This window comes from Equus quagga, chromosome 12 (genome assembly GCF_021613505.1).
Source record: "Equus quagga isolate Etosha38 chromosome 12, UCLA_HA_Equagga_1.0, whole genome shotgun sequence".
In the NCBI taxonomy this organism is placed as follows: Eukaryota; Metazoa; Chordata; class Mammalia; order Perissodactyla; family Equidae; genus Equus; species Equus quagga.
The window spans coordinates 51,274,281-51,299,112 of NC_060278.1; the positions used below are offsets into that span (position 1 = coordinate 51,274,281).

Below are 24,832 nucleotides of genomic sequence, written 5' to 3' on the forward strand. Positions count from 1 at the left end.
TACGAAACAAAAATCATAATCATGTTTTAAATATATAGTTGAGGTCGTGGGGGTGTGTGTGTGTGTGTTTAGGATAATGTTAACATGAGGAGATATACACATATCCTTTGAAATTGATAGGCTTTCCTTATAATCTTACTATTTTGTTTTTAGTTTTGTTTGTAGCTTTGTTACTTGTATGAACTAACTTTATTTCAGCTCAGTAAAAGGTATTACCTCAGCCTTGATCTTTTTTGTTTCCTTTAAGAAATCTCCATGAACTCCTCCTGCTGGGTTTAACAGAAATACCACAACAAACTGACCTTCATTTTCTCCTGTGAGTTCTGTCACATCAATGTTCTTTTGTGTTCTATTTGTTGCTGTCTGAAGTGCAGCTGGATTTTGAGATAGGGGATTTTAATTTCAATTGGCATTGATTTCTCAAATTTATTCACTCACTTTATAACTTGTGGTGGCTGCCTCAAATGAAGAGCTTCAAAGCTTTTTTCTTTTCAGTATTAGGAATTTAAGCTGGTATGTATCTTGGTAATATTTAGTTTTCCCCTTCTTGATTTACAAAGCCATTTGTTTTCAGAAAAGAATATCATACTTTAATGCACAAGGAAAAGAACTCTGGATTTTAGTCATATACCATTTTAATGACTTGGCATATATGTACATACCTATGGAATACATGTAATGAATAATAATGATGAAAGGAGGCGAGGAAAGATATTTTTGTATTTTAGTTTTGTCCTCAGCATGAAGATTACAAAACATGTTTTGAAGATTAAAGATTGCATACTGCCTCTACACAGTGTTACCAAATTAAGCATTAGACTCAATTGATCATTAAAACAACCCAAATGAGATTTTTTCCCCACTGAATTGAGTTATTTGATTGGGAAAAGGCAGTATTTGTAGGATATACCTGATTTTTATTCTTTAGTTCAACATCAAATTATTTTTTATTAGGGCCGTCATTTGGAATGAGAAATAGTTTAGGACAAATACTATCTTATCTGTATAGTTACCAATGACAGTTTTGACATGATGAATTTTGTCTTCATACACTGAAGCCTCCAATATCACTTGTATGAAAGCTGACATAATAAGAGACTTTCATATAATATGAGAAAACACTTTGAGTTAATCCTCTTTTATGTAAATACTATTATATACTTTTTTTTTACAGAATAAGAGATTCAAAAATCCTATCTGCTCTAAGTTAGATCACCCCCACATCATGGTGTTTACCTCTGGTGACAGCCTTTTAATGGGGGGATATTCAGGAGGAAAGGTTTATGAATAACATAGTAATTCTGATTTATATGATGGGCTTCTGATTTGAGATAACAAAACCACCATACCATCCCAATAGTGTATGATGTTCAGCTTTCCATTTATCTTGGCAAGTAAACATGTATTTATTTCTTCAATAATATAAGTAAAATTGTTTAGAAGTGATTCAAATAGAAATGAGACTGACTCTCAGCCCTGATTGCAATACACTTAAAAATTGAAAGTACATCCAATCTAAGAATTTTATTGTCAATAACATTATAAGATTTGGAGAAGCATAAGTGTCCTGAAATCTACATTGATTCTGGCTTTATGGTCCATATACAAACCATTGATGGTGAATATGATATCAAAATATAATCAGTTTATTCTCTTGTACTCCGTAACATTTATCTCTCTGTGATGTAACTTCATATACCAATTAACCATCACGGAAAGTTGCGTTTAATGCATTTCTCCAGCTCGTGCAAAATATTGGGATGAAAATCTCAGCTCAATGTTATAAAAACAAAATGTGACAAAATGCGTTTTAATAAACAAATTAGTATTTCATTTGCAGGACCATATCAAGTTATACGTTTATAGAGATGAGGCAGTATAATCTCCAAGTCTTTCTGAGAAAGTAATTGAATTATTTGTCAAGGATTGGTACCTGGTACTCAGAAAACAAAGAAGTTGAGAAAATTTAACTTTTTAGCTTCAGGTAATTATCAAAAATTTTATGGTGATTGAGGTGACTATATTACAACTGACGACAATTCTAGAATCTGTAAAAATTGGGTTAAAAATGATGGCACACTGTTTTCCAAGTGTATACTTTGAGGAGTTAACAGGTGTTTTAGGAAGTAAAGAAATTTGTTCTGAAAAATCTTTATTTAAACAAATCTATTTTTTTCTAATTGTAGAATATTATAGAGTATTGGGCACGTATTCATACATTATAGATTTCCAAGTGGAGCTTATAGTAATTACAGTCTCCAAATTTGCTTGACTGGCTCCTTAAAAAAAAATCAATGTGTTTATGTATTTATTTTAGAAAATAAATGTTAATATCTTGCAAGATGCAAGTTATTTAGTGGAAGACATTGAAGGTTTATCATCAGCCCCTTAGTAAGGAGAACATGAAGACTGATAGCGGAACCCTCCAACTACTTTCTGTTGCATAAATCTGTGGCCAGTGTCAAACACAGAACTGATTTTGAGTGTTTAATCAAAGTGATACTAATTCCAAATAGTGCTGGAAAAGGGGTATTTGTAATCTTGGGTCTTATAGACTTTATTTCCAAGATTCTATGAATATGACTTCTTTTATAAGTTAGCTTAAGTGTTAAGGTAATTCTCTGGAGCTCTCTGCATTGTTACTCTTCTCACATCTGATTATTTTAGTCAGTAACTCTATTGCATTACTGGAAAAAATGTGTTGGAGAAAGAACTCTTCATCTTTCTTAGAAGACTGGTTTAATGTCAAAAAAATGTAGTAGGAGGTACTGAAATGACATTTGCATAATCACATGAAAGTAAAAGGAACAAATCTCTTTTACTTGGAATATGTGTTATACTCAAGACTATTCCCCTTGGCTCTTGGCTTCCTTTTCCTCAGATGAGAGAATGAACAAATTGAAAGGAAGAATAAGACAACACTACAAAATTTTTACCTGAAACATATAATGAACTAATGAGTTGTCATTTTGCACTATTCTCACCCACATACAAATAAACACATACGCGTTAAGTCCACAGAATTTCTGAAAGGAGCAAGGCCTTTTGGTTCTGTTAATATTATCAAAAGCAGCTATCTAGAAAGAGGGGCTCTATGGTTTGAATTTGGACCTCTCTCCCATGTAGATGGTGGGCTGTTGACAGCATTCTCTCAACAAAATTTCAAGGTGACAAGACTTTTGATGGCTCCACATCACCTTTTATCCATTAAATAAAAACAAAGGAGAGAAAGCACAAGACAATACTCCCACAGATTTTCATTTATTTTGATATTATTTTTTCACCCTGCCTAAATGACTGTTGCAGCTAGCAAAGAATTTATTTCAAAAACTCAAATAACTTTCTATACATAAGCACAAATTCATTTTAAAAGAACTGTTTTCAGCTAACAACTATCAAGATCTAATAAATCGAAAGATCATGAAATGATTTCTGAGCTGAATGAAGGTCAAAGGAGGAACGTTATAAAGAAAAGAGAAGACATTTTAGAGTCATGAAAGCTGAAGCATAGCCTACCCCAAGAGTTAAGTGAAAGAAAGTGGCACGAGGGAAAGGACCAATTTGCCTGCTTTGAAATCTGTTGAGAAGTGGTCCGGTACCACGAAGGGTGGGACAAACCCACTAATTTTTTTCTTTTTTCTTCTCTCCTTGAAAACTTATCTCCCTGGATCCCCTGAGGCAGAATCTAGTCTACTGTAAGTTACTCTATACAAACAGTGTGTTTCTTTTAGCATTTATGCCGTTATCTCTATGACAAATTTTGCTTTGACTATGAAACACATTTTTCAGAAAATTAATATATTAGAAATGACCTATACATAAGAAAGGGTGTTTTCTGTTTTGGAAAATATTAATAATTATTTAAGCAGCTTTCATGGGCTGAGTACTCTCTAATTGCTATATTTTTTCCACTTCTCGATAACTCATGGAAGATATCTAAATATTAAACTCTTTAAACGGATTCTTTCCTTATTACTTAACATACGCCTGTGAGTCATCATGGAGTGGCTGATACACAAAAAAATAATAAAAAGTTCTTTCATAACATAGGAATGTAAGGAAAATTAATATCCTGACGGCTCTCTACAGTTTCATAAGAAATTGCTCTCAGCAGAAGCCCCTTGTATTAATCCATAAATGCCATTTTTAATTAAATCACAGATTCTGCAATATTAAAGGATATGGAGTCCATTCAGGAGGCTCCTTTTATTAGTTGGGATGCAAGTTTGGCTGCTGCAACATAAGCCAAATAATATTGGCTTAGAAGAAAATGCAGTTTATTCCCCTCTCAAATAACAGTATAAACATGAGCAATCCAGCACTGATGCAGTGGCTTCAAAATGATCAGGGTCTACCCATTCTCAACAAGTTTCTTCGTGTCATGAGTTTTACTTCTAGCCATCACCTTGGCGTTTTAGCCAGAGGGAAGAAGTAAAAGTAGATGGTATGTACTCTTGGTCCTTTAAGGTCCCAATTCAGAAGTTTCGTGCATTCCTTCTACTTACATCCCTTTGGTCAGAATTAGTCATGGATCCATCCTAGGTTCAAGGGAGGCTGAGGTACGGGGCAGTATGTGCTCTGCTGAAATCAGAGATTGTGCTAGTAAAAAAGAAAAGTAAAGGCAAAAGGTATGCAACTCTGTTGTAGCTCCTCAATTTGTCTGCTCAGCTTATTACATACTCATGAGGAGCTGAAATTGACCTAGAGCAGCATACTCAAAGAGTGGTCCACATAGTTCTTGGTGTGGGCAAATGGGCAGTGGGGAAGGGGGGCAAGCTCCTACCAGGGGATGCACAAGGTAAAAAGTATTTTTATAAAAATACTAAAACATAATTTTTCTTTTGCGTCATGTTGAATTTTGCATTGATGTGGCCAAAAACAAAGGTGGAGAAGCTATTGCTGGAGAACTTAGCAGTGGATCCAAGTTGCTGTGCTAGTAGAGACATATTCATTTCTGCTATATGCTTGCAGAACAAAAAGAATGCATGTTTTATTTAAAAATGTTCTTGGTGATGCAGTAAAAAAAAGTTTATTGTATCTCAATTTTCAGGACAAATCCATATGTCAAAACAAAATGGGCATGTGAATGAGTTCACTTATGCTGCATACTGAAATAGAATGGCTGCCTTGGGGCAAAGCACTGTGCAATTGCTTCAGTCGCAAGCTGAGGTCAGCACTTTTTTAAGGGCAAACCATCTTTCCTTGAAAGAATGATTGACAGACAAACTAGGGTTATTCAGACTTGGATATTCAGCAGATCGGTTACCAAAACTGAAAGAAATGAACTTATCACCTCAACACAGACAACTGACATATTTAATATCAATGTTAAAATTCTACCTTTCAAGTGAAAATTAGAAATTTGAAACCTTGTATCTGCCACTATGATGCAGACAGCTTCCAAATACGTAAGAGCTTTTCTTGTGAATCCAATGATTATGTTAAGGAATGAGACTTTTTGTTATTATATAATGATGTGCGTCAACATTTGGGAGATCTTCATAAGTAAGTCAATCAATATTTTCCAAGTGACCAGTGCATGATTTTGTATGCATGGGTAGAAGATCCATTTACAGTTCAAGATAAATCAAACATTTAATGTAACAGACTTCAATATGTTAATCATATTCTTTCAGATTCCATATTACAACTGACTTTTAAGAACCACTTGTTGAATTTTGGTGCAGTGTCAAAGAGTATCCACAATTATCTGAAAAGGCTATTACAATACTCACTTCTCCAATAGATCTGTGTGGGGTTACAAAATGACGATTTGCAAAAGATTGCATGAAGAAACGGCTATAAGAATTTAATTATTGTCTCTTAAGGCATATATTAAGAAAATGAGTGGGGGCCAGCCCCACAGCTGAGTTGTTCAGTCCGCACACTCCACTTCAGCATCCCAGAGTTCCACTGGTTTGGATCCTGGGCGCAGACCTAGCACCACTCATCAGGCCATGATGAGACAATATCTCACATAGCAAAGCCAGAAGGACCTATAACCAGAATACGCAACAACGTACTGGGGGACTTTGGGGATAAGAAGAAGAAGAAAAGAAAAAGAAAATTGGCAATAAATGTAACCTCAGGTGCCAGTCTTACAAAAAAAATAAAATTTGCAAAAATCATTAAAGTTTAAATGTCATGTATGTTAATATGTAATGGGCTTACTTATTGTTCTTTTTTTTTTAAAGATTGGCACCTGAGCTAACAACTGTTGCCAATCTTTTTTTTTCCTCCCCAAATCCCCTGGTCCATAGTTGTATATCATTAGTTGCAGGTCCTTCTAGTTGTGGTATGTGGGATGCCACTTCAATGTGGCCTGATGAGCGGTTCCATGTCCGTCCCCAGGATCCGAACTGGCAAAACCCTGGGCTGCTGCAGTGGAGCACACAAATTTAACCACTTGGCCACGGGGCTGGCCCCCTTATTGTTCTTTTTAATTGTGTTAATAAATGCATATTTTGAAGTTCTCAGTTTCAATATTTATTATGGTAAATATAGATATCCACATATATACACACATACATAGATTTATAACTCCCACACACAAAAGCTCTTTGGATTTCTCCACAATTTTTAATAGTACAAAGGGGTCCTGAGACCAAAAAATTTGATACCTGCTGGTCAAAGTCATTGTAGAAGATTTCAGCTGGAAGACTTGCCACTGTAGGGGAACAGAATGTACATGTCTTTGGCTTGATTATTTTTAAGAACAAAAGACTTAGGAGGAAACTTTGACTTCCCCTTAATTGCCTAAAAGAATGTAAGACAGAAGGCCTATTTTAGGAAGGAACTATCACCATAGATAACTATAGTGTAATATACTATAGGTGAGGTAGACAGGGAGGAACCTAGCAAGGCCTATTTGACCAAAGTCCTCTCTATGTCCCATTGTCTTTTCAAGGCATGGCAAATATTTGTTTACCAAACATTTGCTTTTCCATCTCCATGTGAATTGCCTTCCTCTCCTTTGAGTCTCAAACCACTACCCCCAACATCCTCCTTTGTCTTTAGCTGAAGATGGTATCTAAGGTGGTCACTTCAGCCCTTTTGGTGAGTCACTGAGTTTTCCTGGGTTTCTCCCATGTTATTAAACTTGTTTGATTTTCTCCTGTTACTCTGTCTCATGTCAATCTAATTCTTAGAGCAGCCAAAAGAGCCTAGAGGGTAGAGGAATATTTCTTCCTCCCCTGCAGCACTAAAATAACAGAAAAACTACACTGATGGCATATAAAGCAGCAGACTGTTTTGTGTATGGGTCATCTGGATATCATACCTGGTGCTAGGAAGTGGGAACACTTAGTCACAGAAGTTTTCTTTTCTTCTGTTGAGAGTACAGGGGGAATAGTGACAGGAAAAAACATGTAAATAAAAGTGAAAGTTGCCCTAGGAATGTTATAAAGGTGTTTTAGTTCTGAATTTCCCCTATTCCCAGGTAAGTGTTGTTACCTGGGAGGGGCGTTGTTTGAAGCAGAACATCAATATACTGTGAATAGTGTCATTAAAATGATGAATCTGGACAAAATGTGTTTTTATATCACTGTTGCTCTCTTTCTCCAAAGCCAATGCAACGGCAGAAAGGATGTGGGACATTTCTCCTGACATACTGGCCGTAAATTGTGATCTCAGGAAGCAGTGTGTAGTTAAAATTGCTATATTTTAATTTTTTCAAAGATCTTGTTCATGTTCATATTGTCACAATTTTGTAGATAGCCAAAATCTACTACAAGCAGTTGACCAACTTAAGCGTTTACATTACAGATCCATTACTTAAGTATTACAAAATCGTTTGATCCTTTGGCATCAAATAATTTTTTGAATTTGATACCACCACTGCCAATGCCTGACTGAAAGTTATGCTTTTCATGATATAGTTGAAGCCACCAACAGAACACTTGAATCTATACATTTACAAGAACTTTGTTCAAACTGATTATGGGATATGATAAAATAACCATATAAAAAGTGAATGGTTATGACATAGATTTTAAAATAAATATTACGCAGAAAAATATATAGAAAATAATCATTTGATTAAATCACATTATTTTAAAACAGAATTTTGGTAGTCCACTATAAAGTAATTAAATCAATTTTCAGTAAATATAGTACATTTTGTGAATAAGTGTTCAAGCTGTTGTGCTTATGGCACAAGGAAAAAAAAGACCATAAATCAGGTTATCAGCTGGGAAATGGGGGTTGAGGGTAGAGAGTAAGTGCGTGGCTGGAATTTGAGTCAAAAGAGTCACAAAAATGGAATGAGTCACGCAAGGTAAATGGAATGAGTGTTGAATTCTCAATTCTGCTTGTCTCACATAAGAGAGAGAATTTGCTTAACTCACTGTGCAGCGTGACTCTTAAAAGTTGAAATTAAAGATCTTTAAAATGGGCTAGTTGAAATACACCCCCACCCCAAACATCTTTTTTTTGGTCAGGGTATAGTACCTATAACCTTATAATTATTCTTGCCCAAGCTGGCAGTTAGTCTAAAAAATGCTTCTTATGTATAAATGCATGTTTAGTCTATAGTTTCTAGGAATAAATACTGTAATATCATCTATGTATTATTTTATACAGCCAAAGTTTGTCTCTGTTCCTTACAAAAAAATAAATTTTTTTGTTTGCCGAGATTATATATTTTATTAATACAAGACAAGAATTATAATCCCTGATTGCTTTTATTGAATACATGAAAACTATTTATAAAAATGTCCTGACGGGACTGGCCCAGTGGTGTAGTGATTAAGTCCATGTGCTCTGCTTTGGCAGCCCAGGGTTTGTGGGTTTGGATTCTAGGCGCAGACCTACACGCCACTCATCAAGCCATGCTGTGGTGGCATTCCACATACAAAATAGAGGAAGATTGGCACAGATGTTGACTCAGCAACAATCTTCCTTAAGGAAAAAAGGGGAAGATTGGCAATGGATGTTAGCTCAGGGCCAATCTTCCTCAGCTACAAAAAAAAAAAGGAAAAGCCCTGATAACTTAAAATTCTTTTCATTTCTATATTTCTATTGTTTATAAGTTAGAAAACTACAATTTATCTCCACAGATTTCCATTTTGTTAACAGGTCGAGTAAAATGTATTTTTTTCCCAATGTTTAAGAGCTATATTTACCTTATTTTGTAGCTTTTAATGTTGTGCATCACATGTCTTGATTAGTTTATATAATGCACCATCAAGGCTTGGTAACAACTTATGTGTTTTCATTCCATCGCCAGGCCAATAGTTTACCAAATTGCCTTTCCCAACATTGTGCAATAATAGTGCATTGGATGATTATCTACAGATTTTAATAATAGTTTCACAAAATAAACTATCAAAACAAACAAAACAGTAACCATATTTATTGTATTAGATTCTGGCGGTCCTCTTCTATCTCAAAAAAGATTTATGCCAAGTTGAGGATATTTATTACCACTGGTAAATCACATATCTACACTTCATTTTTACTGCTTCCAGGGCATATTCAAAACGGATCTAGATTTTTCCTAGATATCTAATGACATTTTTTAAGACAGAGTACATATTATATTAGAGCAGGGGTTGGCAAAATTTTTGTGTAAGGAGCCAGATAGCATGTTTTGTGGTTTCAGGACCACACAGTCTCTGTGGAAACTACCCAGCTCTGCCATTATCGTGTGTAAGTGGCCATAGACAATATGTAAACATGTGGACGTGGCTGCTTTATTTATGGATATTGAAATAGTAATTCCATACAATTTTCATCAATCAAAAAATATTATTCTCCTTTTGATGTTTATCAACAATTTAAAACGTAGGAACCAGTCTCACCTCACAGGCTGATACAAAGACAGATGGAGGGCCAGTTTGGCACATGCACCAGTTTGCTCACTCCTGTTGTAGAGCATATATAGGAAGTGCACGACATGCCTTAGATAAAGAATGACATGGACTGAAACTCATCCTTCTCTGTGACATTAGAGAAGTGATTTCATCATATCTCACTTCCCATTATTAAGGAAGAAGAGAGAACATCATGAGAATATTTTAATCAATTTTTAGTGGTTTGCTGCAGCGCGCAAGTACTGGTGCAGACAAGCCAAGCGTGTATTTTTATTCACAACTCCATATTCAGTGACACCACATGGGTGCTCTGAAATTGACCATGGTGGAAATATTTATACCACAAAAATTGGCAAATGCTATAAATCAGAGGTATTTTTCCCCTAGGAGTTGGTTATTAAACCTTTAAACAGATCATTAAACATAACATTTCTATGGCACCTTGGCTACTCTGTGAATAAGACATGACAGTACAAAATAGCATAGTTGAATTATTTTTCAGGAATTACTCATGGATGCATTTTTTTTTTTTTTTTTTTTGGAGCTTAACTAGGCGTAGTCACTCAGTTTTTTTGTTTTCTTTTTTTGTTTTCTGGTGAGAAAGATTGGCCCTGAGCTAACATCTGTTGCCAATCTTCCTCTTTTTTTTTTTCTCCCCTAAGCCCCAGTGCATAGTTGTATATCCTAGATGTAAGTTCTTCTAGTTCTTCTATGCGGGACGCTGCCTCGGCATGGCTTGATGTACGGTGCTAGATCTGCACTGAGGATTTGAACCCGTGAATCCCAGGCCACTGAAGTGGAGCGTGCAAACTTAACTACCGTGCCACTGGGCCAGCCCCCATGGATGCTTTTAAATAATTGCCATAATTATTGTTCTTTAATGAAATAACTATGTCATTGCTACCTATCTCAAAAGTTTTAGAATAGCAACAAAAGTTGACTACCCCGAGGAAACTAGATCACCACAGGCTTCAGAATTTATTCAAGTAAGAAAGAGGATCTTGATGTCACATGCATTAATGAGAGGAATGGTGGTGGCAGAGCAGACTTGTAAGATTAATCTGGATGTCATGCTTTATCAATTACACTCTATGTTATAAAGAATTACACTCTATGTTATAAAGAAACACTTCAACTCCCCTGTCCCTACACAGAAAGTGTCAAGAAACCATCTTATTAGTGGAGGTGCATTTTGGGGGTCTCATGTTGTTTGTTTTTGTTTATTTTTCCAGATTTCAGAATGTCAGATATTAAAAATCAATTCTTCAGGTGGGATAAATTCAAGAAAAAAGCTGATAAAAATTTAATAAAGGCAGGACAACAAATGGGATTTCTAATAGAAATGAGTCACTGGTATTTATCATCCACTTCCTTTTTCAAAAATATCTGAAAATATACCCCACAAACAGCCAACCTCTTTTTTCCACTGTATCCTACTAACAGACTAGAGTACATATATTTTTTTCGAATGTCATTTTATATTATTCTGTAAAAATGGGAAAAAGAACACAAAACAGAAACAACATCTCACATTCCTAGTAAAAGAAACATAGTGATGGGAAAAAATTCAAATTCAATAAAATCTTTCATTTAGCGAGAAGTCTGCATTGTGTGTGTGTGTGTGTGTGTGTGTGGTGAGTGATAGCCAACATAGGAATTAAGCTAAATTAAAAAAGAAAGTCAAGAAAAGCCTCTGGCAATCTTTGATTTATTTAGTTCAGAAGTTTTGGAAAACAAATATTTATTTCTATAGCTTATCAAATTTCTTTCCAAATAATACATCTTTATTTTATTGTGCTTACTTATTTATTCTGTACACATCCAACTTGAATTGTTTCATATTTTTGTATTTTCCTTACAAATCTTACACTTCTTTGGCATATTTGTATGTTTAACTTCTATTTATTTTTACTAGAAATCAATGTGACTCATGATATATTTTACCCCACTGTCTGCTTATTTGCAGTTTCCATTTCTCCACTCATGTCTGAAATATATCTTCAGATTCCGTCCACACATTTTCCATGGTGTTATATCAAGCCTTCATGGTTTCCTGTGCACCGACGAGTCCACCCCACTTACTCAAACGTCCCCTGAGCTCAGATGTAAATATCCAGCCCTAGTTGCACGTGTTAAACCCTTAAAGTTGACATGTTTATAACTAACCTCATCCATTTGCTTCCTGACTCAGCTCATCCTCTTGCATTTCATGTTTTGTTTGAGGGTAGAAGTTTCTATTTCAGTGGTTTACAAACTGCATTTAACCCGCACAAATGAAGCAGAAAGTTCATTATAATTAAATAAGTGTCTTACCCCAGCCACGATTCTCTATTAGAGAATATTCTCTGGAAGTATGCAGACAGGTGTATAAAAAACAGCTTATGTGTGGAGGGAATAAAAAAATTTATGGGATGCATAAAGTAGCAAAACTTACAGCAGTACTTAGAGAGAGGTTTATAGCTGTGAATGCCTATATAAAAAAAGATGAAAGTTCTCAAGCCAGTAACCTAACTTTTCTCTCTAGAAAACTAGAAGAAAAATGACAGTAAACACAAAGCAAACAGAAGGAAGGAAATAATAATAATTATAGTGGAAAAAAAAAGAAAGAAGAGAAAAATAATAAAGAATGGTAAGAAAACTAAAAGTTAGTTCTTCGAAAATATCAACAAAATTGACAAACTTCTAGTTAGATTGACCCGAGAGAGAAGATAGACAAAGAAAGTGAAAAAAGGTCTCAGAGAATAGAAGGAGATATTTGCATATCATACAACTGATAAGGCACTGGTATCCAAATATGCAACTTAGTCTTACAACTCAATATGAAAATAAAAAACAATTTAAAAATAGGTGAAGAATTTTATAGACATTTTTCCAAAGAAGATACAGTGGACTATAAGCACGTTCAACATTATTAGTCATTGGGAAAATGTAAATTAAAACTACAAAAAGATACCACTTCACATCCACTAAGATGACTATGATCGAAAGGACAGGTAATAACAACATTTGGTGAGGATATGGAGTAATTGCAGTTGTCACTCATGGCTGGTAGAAATAAAACATGATGATGCCACTTTGGGACACAATTTGGCAGCTCCTCAAAATATTAAACATAGAGTTATATTATGACTCATCAATTTCATTCTTGGGTATATACCCAAGAAAATTGAAAACATATGTCCATACTTAAAAACATGTACATGAATGTTCACAGCAGCATTATTCATACTAGCCAAAAGTGGTAACAACCCAAATGTACATAAAATAATTAATACATAAACAAAATGTGGTATACCCATACTATTGATACATTCCACAAGAGGGATGAACCTGAAAACACTATGTCAAGTGAAAGAAGCCAGTCACAAAAGACCACATGTTGTATGATTCCATTTACATGAAAAGCCCAAAACAGGCGAACCTATAAGGACAAACAGTAGATTAGACAGATTTCTAGAGACAAAAAGTCAGAGCTGAGTGTGGGAGTATGGCTAATTGGTACTGGGTTTCTTTTCTGGACAATGAAAATGTTCTCAACTTAGATTCTGGGGATGGTTGCATAAATTTTGGATATCCTAGAATCCAATGAATTGTAAAAAAAATGCCAATGACTTATTTTGAAATTATTTTTTAAAATGCATAGACTTTCAGGTTTTTTTCCAGTGAAAAAATCTATAATTATAGATTTCTCCTCAATGATTTAAGCATCAAGTCAAATTCAAGCATTTTATAACAGAGATACTGAAACAAATACATATTTTTTGTGGGATTGTCTTATATTTCCCTTAGCTTTTCATTTCGATGCATTTTTAACCTGACTTCAAATAAATAAATACAAGTTTTTACTGCATTGACTGATCGATACGTTTTAAACAGCAAAGCCCCAAACCACACTTTCCAAAATTAGTTCAGAAACAAATATTTTAATAATCTACCTCATTTACATAAACTATTACAAACTTCCACAGCAATTTTCAGAGATTCATGTAGAATGAGCTTTATGATATCCTGAACACCAGTCAAAGAAAATAAACTTTAAATTCTTTTATTTGAAAATTACTATGGAGAAATTCCACTCTGGGGTCAGGCTTCCTTCCTCTGCTTACAATCTAACTCTAGGGTTTTGTGTTTTTCTGTTCACTGTAATACAATTATTAGTTAACCACCACACATAACAAGTTAGAATGATTTTTGATTTCGATAAGAAAAGAAAAGAAAAGAAACAAGTGTTAGTGCGCGTTCCTCATTGTATTATGATGTTGGGAAATAAGTATGTTTTATTATTTTGAGACTTAAGAGAATATGTTGTCTTCAAATCGTCTCTAGTAATATAACACCGTGATATCTATTATTACCACACCTGCATTCAGAAAATAGAGCTCACTGTCAAAACAAAGTCCTTAGTTGTCTGCTTTGACACAAATGTCTTACCTTTGTCTTGGCAGGCTGATGAGGGGTTGTTTATGACACCGCTTGCTGAGGCTAAAGACCTTGTGTACAATTTTCTGCGCCTTTAGGAAAAGTTGCTTCATGCTGCTCTCCAGTTGTTCATAGCGGCGCTGGAAATTAGAATCCATTGTCCACAAGTGCATGATGGTAGATGTGTTGAGGAAATAATTCATGGGGAGCCTTTTCATAAAGAACTTGAATTCATCTGAAAAACGTTAAAAGTCAACACTTTAATTATAAAACAATTTCCCCTTTTCCCCAAAATATTTAATCTGTGAATATTAAAAACAAATACAATCTATTATTTTGTGTGTAGCAAATTAAGAGCAAGCTAGGATTTTTATTTTGATGGTTTAGGATTGTTTTCTTTTTTGTTCCCCTTAAAATAGAGCTTTTGGGGCCAGCTCGGTGGCATAGCAGTTAAGTTCACATGTTCCACTTCAGCTGCCCAGGGTTCTCCAATTCGCATCCTGGGCATGGACCTATGCACCACCTATCACGCCGTGCTGTGGCAGGCATCCAACACATAAAGTAGAGGAAGATGGGCACAGATGCTAGCTCAGGGCCAATCTTCTTAAGCAAAAAGAGGAGGATTGGTGGCAGATGTTAGCTCAGGGCTAATCTTCTTCTTCAAAAAAATAAATTAAATAAAATACAGCTTTCATGGAAGAAGATAATTAAAGTAATTTGTGCTAAAGCAAATAGTTTGAGTAGAAAGTTTAAGTTGAACTTAATTTTTCCATGTTCTCCTTTTAATGGTATTTGAATGAACTTTTCCTCATAGGTAGGGTCATTAATCTAGCTTTCATTTTTTGGCATTACTATTAATAATCCTTTCTAAGTGTTGTATATTAAAGAAATATTTCAGGAATTTTCATTAACTCATTATAGAAAATACATATAATCACTATTAAATGATTATATTAATGTTTAAAGAAAAAAAGAAAGCCTCTTAAATAAAAAAAAATATATAATATTCAACCGTGTACTCTAGTCATTTCCTTTAACTGTGTTCCAATTGGTCAAGATATAATGGTATAAAAAGCAAATGTATACTAAAGAAAAAAAATTAAAAAGAATTTAAAGCTCAAATTCTGGCTTTTCTTTTTGTGTCAATAATTCTCATGTCTGAAATTGTCTTCTTTTCAAATGTCTGATTAATGAAAAGTAGGAACAAAGGTTGATGGTACACTAAAATAAATAATCTTCTAAAAGGCCTATTAATTATCTAAACACAGAAGATAATTGAGACAATAGCTAAAAGATGGAAACAATCCAACTATCCATCCATAGGTGAATGTGATACCAAGTGTGATATATACACAAAATATTATTGAGTCATAAAAATGAAGTTCCAGGGCTGGCCCAGTAGTGTAGAGGTTAAGTGTGAGTGCTCTGATTTGGTGGCCTGGGGTTAGTGGGTTTGGATCCCGGGGGAAGATCTACACACTGCTCATTCAGCCAAGCTGTGGTGGCATCCCACATACAAAATAGAGGAAGCTTGGCACAGATGTTGGCTCATGGACAATCTTCCTCACCAAAAAAAACAAAAAACAAAAAAAACATAAAACAAAGAATGAAGTTCTGATACGTGCTTAAACATAGATGAACCTTGAAAATATTATGGTAAGTGAAATAAGTCAGACAAAAAAGAACAATTATTGTATAATTTTACTTATATGAAGTCTCTAGAGGAGTCGAGTTCATTGAAAGAGAAAATAGATTAGAATTTCCCAGATGATGGGGAAGGGGCAAATGGAAAGTTATTGCATAATAGTTACAGAATTTCTGTTTGCCTTGATGAAAATTTTTTGGAAACAAATAATGGTGATGGTTGTACAACATGGTGCATGCAATTAATATTACTGAGTTGTACAGCTAAAATGGCAAATTTTGTGTTGTATATTTTTTACCACAATAAAAATATTTTCCCAAAAAGTAAAAGATGGTAGAGTCTTTTCCCCATCTCTCCTTTTCTTTCAATGTAAATATTAAGAACAAGGACTTAAAACAAGCTTTTTCTTGCTTTTAGGATGTCTTTAAAAGATTCATTTTGTTAAGCATATCATGTTGCAGCCATTTCCACATGTACATGACTGGGTTTCCTCCACACATACGCACCAACAGGCCACAAGATTTGAAAAATGTTTTCAACGGCTGAAGAAGTTTTATTTGGCGAGTGAAATAAACCACATTTTAGTCACTATTCTACCTATAAAAACGTTATATGGTATGCATTAAACCTCAGCCTCTTTGTGCCTTAATTTCCTCTTATGTAAATGGGATAGAAAGCTCTAGATGATGATAATCTCATTTAATTTTAAAATTCTATGACGTTATGAACAGCTATTTTAAATTATCTTTTAGTTAGTCTTAAATATCCAATTCAAAAACTGTTGTTTGCCAATGTCCAGCTACAGTTATTAGTATCTAACATACTGTGGGTAACATGTGTCAATACCTCTTGCTTGTATGTGGGCATGTCTCTATTACAGTATTTTAAAACCTCCAAATTGTCGTGAACATTTCTTAAACTATGCCATTCACATCACATTGGAAAAAGTAGACTACATTTATACATATAGAGAGAGAGAGCAATTAATTTATACTTATTTTATGTATTAGGTATATTTCAATATTCAGATCCAAACTATTTCATCAGTCCTGGAAAATGCACATTTTAACAATTAACAGAAAGTTATATTCATGAATATTGGGGTTATTTTTTCTAGAGCAAATACATATAAAGCCCTGGCATGTTTTGGACATTAAAGAAGGAAAAATAAACAAAAGGAAAAATGGATTTTTTACAGCAAAAATTATGGGGAAAGACTTTTGAGGATATATCCATCTGATACGCTTCAAATCATTTTTTTTTTTAAGTACGCAGAGTATAAACAAGAGATGCATTTTAGAATTCCAATTTCACAGTACCTACATTTTGTTTGGTCCCATATGTCTCTTTTGAGAAATTCCGTCTTTTGATTAAAGGAGTTGATGCATGGAAATTGGAAAGCATTTCTTGCATTATTCACAGAGCAGATGCCACTACTTTGAAAACTAATCATTCATTTCATTGTCATCTTTTACTTGAACACATTTGATAAGCCTTTATTGTTTCATGCGTATGCATATTTTAATTATTTTCATTGTTTGCTGTAATAGTGTTCTGAAAGTTTCTAGTCAGTAAATTTATTCAAGTTAAAGAATGTTTTAAAATAGAATTTATTTAATTTTACCAAAGTGTATGTGATAGTGTATGTCAGCTGAAAACTGTCACTATGTAATTTCTAGGAAACATAGTTTTAACATGAGCCTTGAATAATTACTTCATTATGAAGTCATTAAGAGTCACCATTGATAGTCACTCAAAATATTTATTGGGCACCTGTTGTGCACAGAACATACAGATGTTTCAGTCTATGAGAGTATGGATAAACCTTTCATCTTATTTTTAAAAAAAGACAAATGACATGAAATATTTTCCAATGATAAAATAACATCTTCTGTATCTATTTAGAAGTCAATCGCATCTCCAGAAGTATTCCTATGGATATCTTTTCTTTCATTTTTGGCAATCAGTAAATTCACATTTACAGAATAAGAAAATAAAATTGGAATGATATGTTATAATTATTATCTAAATCTACTGATTTACATAACAAAAAGAAAATACAATGATTAGAGGGTGCCAGATAACATTTTATCCTACAATAATTTGCAAAGTTGTGTAGAAGATAAAGTCCTATGGCTTTTCAAAAGTCAGGTAAACAGTGTCCTAAATGGCAGGAATAAGTTAGCAAAAGCTGAAAAGAAAATCTGACCCTTGAGGGAGTGCAATTAATACACAAATTTTGACCCACTCCATAATCCTGACTAGAATTGGTCAATTTTTACTTTTAGAAAGTTTTGTTTTTCCTCCAAACACTTCTAAGGGACTATTTGAACGATTTTTATCACTTTAGAATTTTCCCAACTTCTACGGTATATCACCAATAAGACTTTGAGTGGCCACATATCAATGAAAGTCTACTCAAACCATTCCATAAGGCATGAGTCTAGAGCTCATATGAAATTGACAAGATACTATAATGCCGCATAAAGTACACGGCCAGCCTGTTCAATAAGTTGTAAACTGGCCAATTTTTATGAGGCTACAAAGTGATATACCGGTATACAAGGGCGTTCATCAAAAACAGACCCTAAATCCTGAGTAGCTGCCTAGAAATAACTCGTGCTTTTCCTGTTTACTTTTTCTCTGAAAGATACATCATATTTTTATATTAAAATACTTCAATATGGGGAGCCAATTAATCTGGATCTTCCTGTTTATGTACCCCCCCCCCCCGTTCAAATGTTTGAGAATTACCCAAACAGAGCTTCATCTCTATAGAACCTTCAAGACCTGGGTCCTCACTTTTCCAGTTGCCCTTGCAGCTACAGAGCAGATGCACCATCTAAGCTATAGGAATCGGGTGTACCCACCCAGATTTTGGATCTTAAGCTGTTGATGCAATCACAAAGGGGATGCCCAGAGCAATTCTCTCAGGAGGCAGTGGTCACCGCAGTGAAGTTAGCGTTTAGTGTAATCTAGCAGTCACTGCAGTCAACAGTGATGACCTCGCTAAATAAGTCTTGTCCAAGATTCTTGACTTTGAACTATGTAGCTCAAGAGCATGCTTTTCTAACCTTCTTGATGATTCTATACACTATCCAATATCCTTTACTGAATTCCTTATTAGCTTAGGTTAACTGGAGCCTTTTTTTCTTGCTGCAAAGAATCTGGGCTGAAAGAAGTACTGGTATGAGATGTGGTTTGGCAATAGCCTCTATGGACAACAGGGAGAATATGGACTCGGTTTCCTGGACTGGTTGGAACAAAAAGCTTTTTAAATCCATACAGTATTAAAGGTGGAACTTTTGACAGTAATATTGCCTGTGCCCATCTAGAACGAAGAGCTTGTTGTAGAAATAGCATTTGAGATTATGTTCCTGAGGAGAACTGAATGAGGAACATGAAAAATTCAAAGACTGAGGGTGAGTTGTTTGGGACAAATAGAGATGACTTGCTTAAAGAGCTCAAATTCCTACCCTTTGTTCTCAGAGCACAGAATGAATGCTAGGAGACTTTCAAAGACCTTGCTAAAGGAATCTTTTATCTCTTGCAGCTGTACGGCTTCAAAACAAACTTTGATCCCAAGATTGAATTTAAATTCCTGCCAGATCTGTTACATTAAAATTAGAAAGGACACTGAGTGGGAAGGCATGGGAATCTGAGAAGTGAAAGGTAGATATGTGGCAGGACTGGAATTAAGTCAGAATAACTCAAAGCATTAATGCTCACTTTCCTTTCTCCCAAGAAACAGTACATTCTTCCCTGTCTGATGGACTAACTTTGTCTTGCTTTCAGTCATTGTAATGATCATAATCAAAGGACTGACCTTCACTGGGAAGCCAACATTCATCAGGCCCCACTTCTATCACTCATCATGCCCCAGGGAAGTTTATTGAAAATATTCTAACATAAGACTAAGTTTTCAATGGCTATAAAGAATTTGCTAATTTAGCAGCTGGCCAGGTGGCATAGTAGTTAGGTTTCCTCACTCTGCTTTGGAAGCCTGGGGTTTGCAGGTTCAGATCCCAGGTGTGAATCTACGCACCACTCATGAAGCCATGCTGCAGCAGTGTTCCACATGTGAAATAGAGGAAGATTGCCACTGATGTGAGCTCAAGGCCAATCTTCTTCAGCAAAAAAAAAAAAAAAAAAAAAGAAAGAAAGAAAGAAAAAAAGAATTTGTGAATTTTTATTGGAGAAGGAACATTATACACATTGGTGAAAAGAATGCTGGCATCTCTGATGTACACTATTGACTGTTTTCTGTAGGCTGAGCACATTAGTCAGTGTGCAAATGTGTGAAATTGGGTGAGTTCTCTGATTTCAATAAGGATACAATTACCTTTCTGTGACCAAGGCCTGGTAGCAGCTGTTAGCCATCAGAGGCTCAGTGGACATAGGTATTGTAACAGACAACAGGTCCAGGGTGCTACTTAGAAAGGTCTAACCTGTAGGAATTTTACAGTTTATTAATCAGATCATGGTCTCCGAGGACTTAAATACAGCACCATTACCCTGAGGTCCTATTTGATTTGTATAATTGAAAAAAAAAAATTGTCCGGCAATAAAGACCTGACTCGAGTCATCATGAGAGAGAAGAATGCTATTCTATCGCATTCTCAGTACTGACTCATTTCAAAGATATACCACAGCTTAAGTAAAGCAAATCTTTCCTCTGTATTCTGAGTTAATTCCTAGGGCCACTGAATGCCACTATATTCCATGGGTCAGAGTGTGGCCATGTAGAAATAAGATAGTAAGTTGCTTCTTTCCTGAATCGCCCTCGAATTATGTCCAGTGGGACCCTAATCCATTCTACGTCTATTTTCCAAATCCTTGACTAAAGAGTCAGGCTAGAAGAACATTGGCTTCCTAACCTGTTACGAAATAAGATCTATTAGGTTAAGAAGGATAAAACAAAGCTTCCTCTTCTTACCAAAAGATTAAATTCAAGACGCTATTGCTTGTTTTTTGTGCTTGACACACTTGCAGGAATTAGAGAGCCATTCAACGCTGAAAATTGTGAGGATAGTATTCACATCAGCCAGCCCTGGAGGTCTAGAGATTAAGATCCGTTGCTTTCACCATGTGGCCTGGGTTCATTTCCCGTCAGGGAACCACTCCATCCATCTGTTGGTTGTCACACTGCAGTGGCTGTGCGTTGCTGTGATGCTGAAAGCTAGGCCACTGGCATTTCGAATACCCACAGGGTCACTCAGGATGGACAGATTTCAGCAGAGCTTCTAGACTAAGACGGAAGAAGGACCTGGCCACCCACCTCAACAAAAATTGGCCATGAAAATCCTGTGAATAACAGTGGAGCGCTGTCTGATATAGCGCCGGAAGGGGAGAAGACGGCGCAAAAAGCCCTGGCAGGGTTCCGCTCTGCTGGACACAGGGTCACTGGGAGTTGGAATCACTCAAGGGCACTAACAACAAAATATTCATATTCCGTCTCCAATTCACCCACTATGTTGGCTATAAGGTTAACCACAGAGCAACTCTAATTAAATCTGCTATCCCAGTTATGATAGCTTCCTGGTGGCATGACTCCTGGCTCTAGGGTAAAGCTTCTTCTCTGGTAGAAATCGTTTTCTCTATCGTTGTAACTAGAGAAGACCAGAAGCAGTTTTCTTTCCTGTGTCAGTTACGAGAGTTAAACATTGTCATTTTATTCGAGGGTTAAATCATTTCTCAGCCTCTGTGTTACAATTTACTTCAAAGGAACGTAGAGCATCTCACCATGCCACAGGACATATTTTGTTAATGACATCATACTGAAAGACCTGAAAAACACGAGGCACAGGTATCCTGGCTGCTGGCCCATACCTGAGTTGTGCACAAGGACTGCAGATAAATCTCACGAAAACTGCAGCCCCTGATAACAAATCTTAGAAGTTGCATAAAATGATTGATCTGGTATCATTATTGATAATGATGACTTCGATGACCTGGAACGGGGTGGCAGATGTGCCAGCTGCAGATACTTTTGCTCTTTGATGTCCTCAAGAAATGGCTCCTGCTCTGTGATTTAGAGATTGTTCCTACAGCCTTTGAGCCAGAATCTCCTGTCCTCCTGCTGATTCTGTGAGGTCTCCAATCCAATGTCTTTAAATAAATTCCTTTTCTGCTGCAGTCAGATTCTATTCTTGCAAGAACGCTGACTGATACAGTTAATTGAGGCCTCAAAGGTAATTACAGCCTAGAGTTTAACAAGAGTGCAGCAAATATTTATTGATGTCTACTGTGTGCCAATCACTGTGCTAGTTAAATAGCTAATGAAGCAGTAATAATAATTATTGCGGCTATAACAATAGCACTTTTTTCATAGGTTTTCTGTGTAGATTAAATTAGATTACCATGACAACTTCATAAAATGCCTTTTATATAATTAGTGATAAATAAATGCTAGCTATTATCTTTCTTTTAATGATTTATTTAGTGTTTTTGCATGTGCTGTGCTGAGCACTTTACGTGGATTATCTCATTTAATCTTTACAACAGTCAGAGATGATGGGTACTAGTACACCCTGCATTTTGCCGATGAGGAAATGTGCCTTAGCAAGGGTCAGCAAATTGTTCAAACTGACAGTTATTAATTAACGCCCAGAACAAATCAAGTCTAAACAAATCATGACTCCTGCCTTAATAAGCATAAACTCTTTTGAGGGTTAACAGGAAAATAAAATTATTCTCCCTATATTTAAAGAGTACTTTTGTTTGGTAGACTTTTCATAAATGTTATCATATCCAATATCATAAGAATCATGCATTAGGCTGGGCTGGTTTTATTGAGATGGGATGTGAAACTAATTTGAATTATGGGATTATTGCACAGAGGCAACTGTGAGAGAAAAATGAAGAAAATAATAGACTAAAGGAAATGTAAAGGAGATATCATGTTATATTTCTCTGAGGGTCAGAACAATATTTTATTTTTCTTTCTATTTTTCCTTTGCAAAAGCTTAAAACAGCACATTATACACAGTGTGAATTAAGTATATATTTCTTAAATGGCTTAACCACTTGACAAGATCTGGAGAGAAATGGTTGAAGCTAAATATAAATATACACAGAATAATTCATTTGGAAAAGTAGGGTTTGAGTGTAGTCATATAAAATATGAAGCCACAAGTACCCATATGGGAAAATAAAGTTGAAATAAGATGTGTATTATAGTTCTAAGCCTGAACATTATTATGGAAAAAGGAAATTCAGGTTGAAAGCAACACTACAATGTAAAACCACAGATACGTTTCTGAATTTGGGGATGAAAACTGACAAATGGGGTCCAGCTGGTGAAATTACAGTGTATGTAAATTTCAGAATATCGAGAAATAATCAATCAAAAAGTCCTACAATAACATGGGATCATCGCTTAAAAGCAAAACTAAAAGTACATATTCATGATTGCATAAGGAAAATTTACATTCAGTATCTTTTAACTATCAAGCACACTGCTACAGATTTCTTCTACAAGAATTCTCTTAATTCTACACAATAGTTATTGCTCTGTCCATTGTACAAAAACTGTAGCTATGATTTAGAGATGAGTAAATTTCTCCAAGTGTAAAACCTTATAAGTAATACCTAGAGAACAACTATTGAACACACAAGCAGTATCTGCCTATGAGATCAAACTCATTTGAAATCGTGTAGCTATTATCAGACAGAGACTCCAGGGCTAGGCTGACAGTGGTAAGAAGTAAGAGATTTGACTTCAAACCCTTGAAATAGGAGGTAACTCTCAAGGGATGTACTTTCTCTCTTGAGGCAGGAAAAGCATTTCTGGTACCACTTTCCCCTTGTAGGCTAATTATCAATTTTTGCATCAGCTTTCATTCCTTTTCAACAATGAAAATGGAGCCCAAAGAAGTTTAATGATTTCCCTATGAACATAGGCCTAGAGAAAAGTTGAATTAGTACTTAAACTAAGAATTTTCACCCATAATTTGTCTTTTTTACTATGTCATCATCTTAAGTGTCATAAGCATCCATGAAAATATTTAATAATTACTAAAATAATACTAATTCACATATTATTCAACTATTAGAAAATATTTCTGGGGCTAGCCCAGTGGCGCAGCAGTTAAGTTTGCATGTTCCAAGTCAGCAACCTGGGGGTTGCCAGTTCGGATCCTAGGTGTGGCCCTACACACCACTTGTCAAGCCACGCTGTGGTAGGTGTCCCACATATAAAGTAGAGGAAGATGGGCACGGATGTTAGCTCAGGGCCAATCTTTCTCAGGAAGAAGAGGAAGATTGGCAGCAGAGGTTAGCTCGGGGCTAATCTTCCTCAAAAAAAAGCAAGAAAATATTTCCACACAGGACAATTTTTAAATCTATATAAATAAAACCATCATTTTTTGATGTTCAATTGGCAAATGTATAATTAAAGTCAAAACAAAGTATAGATATCAAGTAATCTGATATAGTCTATTCCCAGTAAAGTTCCAAGTATAGATAGGACTCTCGATGTACTACAGAGAAATTATCTTAGTTCCTGGTTATTTGATAGAACCTTAATACGTTATTTCAGGACTTTGGAAAACCAAACTTTAACAAAGAGTAACACACCTTTTGAATAATGAAACTTGTGAAAAAGAAAGCAACTGAGATCCTATACAGAAACAAGAAGGAAACCGTATCAAGCTAAGGAGTCTTTCTCCACTAGCCACACAGTGTCTCTATACACAACTAGACAGGATGGGAAGCCACACAAAGGTTACGTGGCCATGTGATATTCAGTTGAAATCTGCTTTCTTTTTCTTCCTTTCTTGCAGAAGTCTTACATATAATTGAAGTAGCTACCAGAAGGAAAAAAAATGTGATAAAATGTTCAGTAAGAGAGTCAGTGCTTGTGGTGACAAATCAACGCCTAAACATATATAAAATGCCTAAGCATAATTAATACATATGTGGAGGAATTATATATATAGGAATTCCTATGTACATA

General features: G+C 35.3%; 1 protein-coding gene across 1 annotated transcript in view; it reads right to left on the reverse strand.

Annotated features, from left to right (window-relative positions):
- BRINP3 (BMP/retinoic acid inducible neural specific 3) overlaps positions 1-24,832 on the reverse strand; it is a 390,477-nt gene that overhangs the window by 61,840 nt on the left and 303,805 nt on the right. The window contains exon 7 of the mRNA XM_046679822.1: positions 14,244-14,466. Within this exon, the coding sequence (XP_046535778.1) occupies positions 14,244-14,466 (223 nt within the window). The remainder of the gene's footprint in view (positions 1-14,243; positions 14,467-24,832) is intronic.